General features: G+C 47.3%; 1 protein-coding gene across 1 annotated transcript in view; it reads left to right on the top strand.

Annotated features, from left to right (window-relative positions):
- Positions 1-4,638, top strand: part of CALCOCO2 (calcium binding and coiled-coil domain 2) — a 51,543-nt gene that overhangs the window by 9,740 nt on the left and 37,165 nt on the right. The window contains exon 2 of the mRNA XM_015409215.1: positions 3,775-3,963. Within this exon, the coding sequence (XP_015264701.1) occupies positions 3,784-3,963 (180 nt within the window). The 5' untranslated portion in view covers positions 3,775-3,783. The remainder of the gene's footprint in view (positions 1-3,774; positions 3,964-4,638) is intronic.

Below are 4,638 nucleotides of genomic sequence, written 5' to 3' on the forward strand. Positions count from 1 at the left end.
TTCAAGGAGGTAGTTGTTTGAGTCCAGTTGGCACTAAGACCAACCAAGTTTTCTTCTGGGTATAAGCTTTCATGTGCGTGCATGTATCTGACGAAGTTGTCACTGGACCCAAGAAATGTTGGGACCAGTGTTCCCTCTAAGCTGAGTGAGTGTGAGCTAGCTCAGTTTTTTTTAGCCTCCAGCTCACAGATTTTCATCTTAGCTCAGGAAGGATGGGTCCAGAGCAAACTAACTTATGCAGCAGCCAAATCGCTCACTCTTACAACTTTAAAATGCCAGTAGCTTACAACATAAAATTTTTGCTCACAGGACTCCACAGCTTAGAGGGAGCACTGGTTGGGATGCTGTTTGTTTTGAAATTGAAAGTGATGTTTCTCCCAGGACCTTGTAAGAATCTCATCTGTGCCCTCCAGGGTGAGAGGCCTGCATATTCTCCAATCTCCCTCTCCCTCTCCATGAAGATTTGTCATGGCCTAGACTCCACAGCTTAGAGGGAGCACTGGTTGGGATGCTGTTTGTTTTGAAATTGAAAGTGATGTTTCTCCCAGGACCTTGTAAGAATCTCATCTGTGCCCTCCAGGGTGAGAGGCCTGCATATTCTCCAATCTCCCTCTCCCTCTCCATGAAGATTTGTCATGGCCTGGCATCTGGTTTGGCACGCTGCTGGGACCAGGCATGCTGTAGTCTGAAAAACAAATCCTGCATATTAGAAAGCTGATGCTCCAGTTCATGACCCCCTTTCTATCACCCCAAATGTCCCCGGCATCTGTTATCTGGAGAGGTCATGTCTCCCTAGGTGGTCACTGCTGTGAGGATCAGCCGGAGAGCTCGTGCTTCGGGCTTCCTGGAACTGGGCGACTCTCGGATTGTCAGGAGAGCTTTTAAGCAAGCCGTCCTCTCCCCTCTGTTCAATGGCCAGGGCTTATGGAGCCTGGGAGAAAAGTCTGTGTTTTGTTTTTCTTTGGAGCTGGCTCAGGACAGGCTGTTACCTGACCTGGAAAGGCTAAAAGCATCCTCTTTGCTCTGATTAAACACGGGCTGTAATCCGCTGGGAAGCTTCCTTGCGACTGTGGGGCCATGGCTCAGTGACACAGCACATGCTTTGCATGCTGGAGGTCTGAAGTTCAATTCCTGGCATGCCTAGCTTAAAAAGATTTATGGAGCCTGGGAGAAAAGTCTGTGTTTTGTTTTTCTTTGGAGCTGGCTCAGGACAGGCTGTTACCTGACCTGGAAAGGCTAAAAGCATCCTCTTTGCTCTGATTAAACACGGGCTGTAATCCGCTGGGAAGCTTCCTTGCGACTGTGGGGCCATGGCTCAGTGACACAGCACATGCTTTGCATGCTGGAGGTCTGAAGTTCAATTCCTGGCATGCCTAGCTTAAAAAGATTGGGCAGGTATGTGGAAGACCTCTTCCAAGACAGCCATAGCCAGTCAGCGTCCACAGTACTGACCTTGATTGACCAAAAGTCTAACCTTAAAAATGTATTTATTTCCTCATTACATTTTTTCCCCTTTTCTGCAAGGAGCTCAGGATGGCATGCGTCCTTCCCCTTTCCTTCTTTTAATACTGGTCGCAACCCCGTGAAGTTGATTGGAGAGAGGAAGAGGAACTGCCCCAAGATTTATTTTTATTCATGTCACTTATTCCCTGCCTTTCTGCCCAATGGGGACCCAAAACGGCTTACATGGTTCTCCTCCATTTTATCCTCACAATAGCCCTGTGAGGTAGGCTAGGCATGTCAGTTCATGGGTATTTCCCCACCACTGGGCCCTCCCACTCAGTGTTGTTGCTGAGGCCGGTGGGAGAACAGTAGAGGGAGGACGTGACATTCAGGCATCTCCCAATGCTCTAGAAACTCTCTGGTGTTTCACCCAGATAACACATAGCACAATGTCATATCCACCCCTTGCCCTACCCCCAAAGATCCCAGGGGTGCCTTGTACTAGATGGGGCTGAGAGAGAAAGAGCAACCGGTCCAAGGTCACCCAGCCAGTTTCCATGGCAGAGTGGAGATTTGAACCCGGATCTCCTAGACCCTGCTCTGACACTCTTAACTGCTATACCACACTAGTGGTAGCTTCACATGCCCCTCTCCACTCCCTGTTGAAATGAACAGGAGCCATGCATGACAAGGAGCCAAGTGGAGACAGACACATTTCACCCATGGGCATAACCAACCTGACGCTCCCCTTGACAAACCTCATTCAAACGAACAGGAGGCTGCCCTCCATGGTGCCCAGACTCCTCTTACTTCATAGTAAAGCCATCTCTGTATGGCTCATGAGTCAGAAACGTGGATGGACATGCTCTGTGGCATTATATAAGTTCATGTTTCTTCTTCTGGTTCACAACAGGAAGCCTCAACAGTGGCCGAGATTGCCCGCTCTGGGTTGGGAGATACCTGGAGATTTTGAGGGTGGAGCCTGGGGAAGGCAGGCTTTGGGAGAGGGACCTCAGCAGGGTATAATGCCATAGAGCCCCACCCTCGAAAGCAATTCTTAGTTGCCTGGAGATCCACTGTAATAGCAGGAGATCTCTGGGTGTCACATGGAGGTTGGCGAGCCCAACAGTGACCAAGTCAATGGGCCAGGGCGTATGATTATGTTGGCACATGAGCTACATGGTAATCTTAATGGCGTTTCACCTTCAGACGTGAAGAGAAGGGGGTGGGCAGGTGGGAGGCAGAGCCTTGCAAGAGAGCAAAGTATGAGCGGAGGGGTGGACTATCTCTTCTCTGAGGAGTCTCAGAGTCTCACCAGAGGACCTTCAGGCTTGGGCTTTGACATAGTTGGAGGCAGGGCTATTTTTGGGCAGGAGCGCACAGGAACGGAGTTCCGGCTGGCTCCCAAGTTGGACACGCCCAGTAGGAACTCATTACATAATAGGCCACACCCAACAGCAGAAACTCATTAGGATTGGCTACATTAGGGGTGTGTGGCCTAACATGCAAAGGAGTTCCTGCTACAAAAAAAGGCCCTGGGTTTTGACAACAAGGTAAACAGAATAAGAAGCAAAAGGTGGGTGTGGCTGGATAACCACACTTCTGGTAACATGGGGGGGCGGCCTAATGTGCTAATGAGCTGTGCTGTCAGGGGCGTGGCCTAATATGTTAATGTGTCTGCTGTTGGGTGTATCCTATTATGCTAATGAGTTCCTGCTGGGCTTTTTCTACAAAAAGAGCCCTGGTTGGAGGGACAGACCAGCAGCACATGTCCAATGACAGCGGCATCTATGTTAGCCGAATTAAAGAAAATGGAGCTGCTGCCTACAAGAGGGAGACAAAATGTTAGCAGTTAACGGCAAGGACCTGGAAAACATGTTGCACCAGGATGCTGTGGATCTGTTCCGGACTGCAGGAGATAGCGTATCACTAAAGGTCCAACACAAGCTGCTGCCTCAGAATGGTCCCTCAAGCCAGCGAGGGGATGGAGAGCCAGGAGGTATCCCTTTGGCTGTGATTTTGGTGCCTGGGCTGGCCATCGCATTGGCTGCAGCTTGTAGTAAAAATAAAAAGGAACCTCATGGCCCCTTAAAGACTAGCAGATTTACTGAAGCAGACTACAAGCTAGTCCTCTATTTTATTTATCTAGAATTTCCTTCCCTGCCCAGTAATTGGGTGCATTTACTGAGCGAGTTTTTTTATAGTCCTTACTGGCATGAAAGTCCTGTGATAAGATTCAATGAATGGGGCCTCAAAGTAGAGGTCAGAATTGACAGTGGTTGTTTTGAACTGTCTCTCTTTCTATTTCCCTCCCCCTCTGTCCTTTCACAGAACGTCAGCATGGAAGGTACCTTAGATGACCCTCCGACTTCCACGGTCGTGTTGGACAGCTACCACTTCTCTCAAGTCATCTTTACAAATGTGGAAAAGTTCTATATCCCTGGAGCGGATGTCACTTGCCACTACAACCTTTCTGAGCACATCACTCCCCGTAGGAAAGACTGGGTGGGCATTTTCAAGGTGAGTTTCTGTTTTTGAAAGCCAAAGGTCTTGGTGATGCAATGTAGATGTTGGAGTTTAACTCTAGCACTTTGAAATCTGTTGCTGTGTTTTGTAGAGGCCTCTTGGTGTCATTTTTATCCTCTGAAGTTTTCGGCCTGGTTACAGTTTCAGAAAATGTTACTGGGCTGTTTAGGATGGAGTTCTGTTGTGAAGACCATGGTCTTTTATAGGGTGGGAAGAGGAGACAATTTGGTGATAGAATTTTTATGTTTTCTTGGATAGTTTATCTTGAAGCTGGGAATGAATTTTTCACCACCGTGTTCTGGACGGGGACACAGAAAACATTTTTCAATATTTCCAGATGTTAGAGTACTAAAACTCACAATTCAGTGTGCGTGTTCAACTTTCTTGGTAGCTTAGAGAATTTATACTTTTAGGAGCCATGTAGAAGGGCTTTTAAATTTTTCAATATTTCCAGATGTTAGAGTACTAAAACTCACAATTCAGTGTGCGTGTTCAACTTTCTTGGTAGCTTAGAGAATTTATACTTTTAGGAGCCATGTAGAAGGGCTTTTAGATTATCTACAGTACAAACACATCTTTGTGTTTACCAGTTAGGGCTCCCCTCCAAAAAAAAAAAAAATACCGGAATTTTAACTTGGTTAAGGTACTGAGAATTTTAAGTATATATAT

The sequence above is a fragment of the Gekko japonicus genome, unplaced genomic scaffold (genome assembly GCF_001447785.1).
Source record: "Gekko japonicus isolate JY-2015 unplaced genomic scaffold, Gekko_japonicus_V1.1 scaffold240, whole genome shotgun sequence".
Lineage (NCBI taxonomy): Eukaryota > Metazoa > Chordata > Lepidosauria > Squamata > Gekkonidae > Gekko > Gekko japonicus.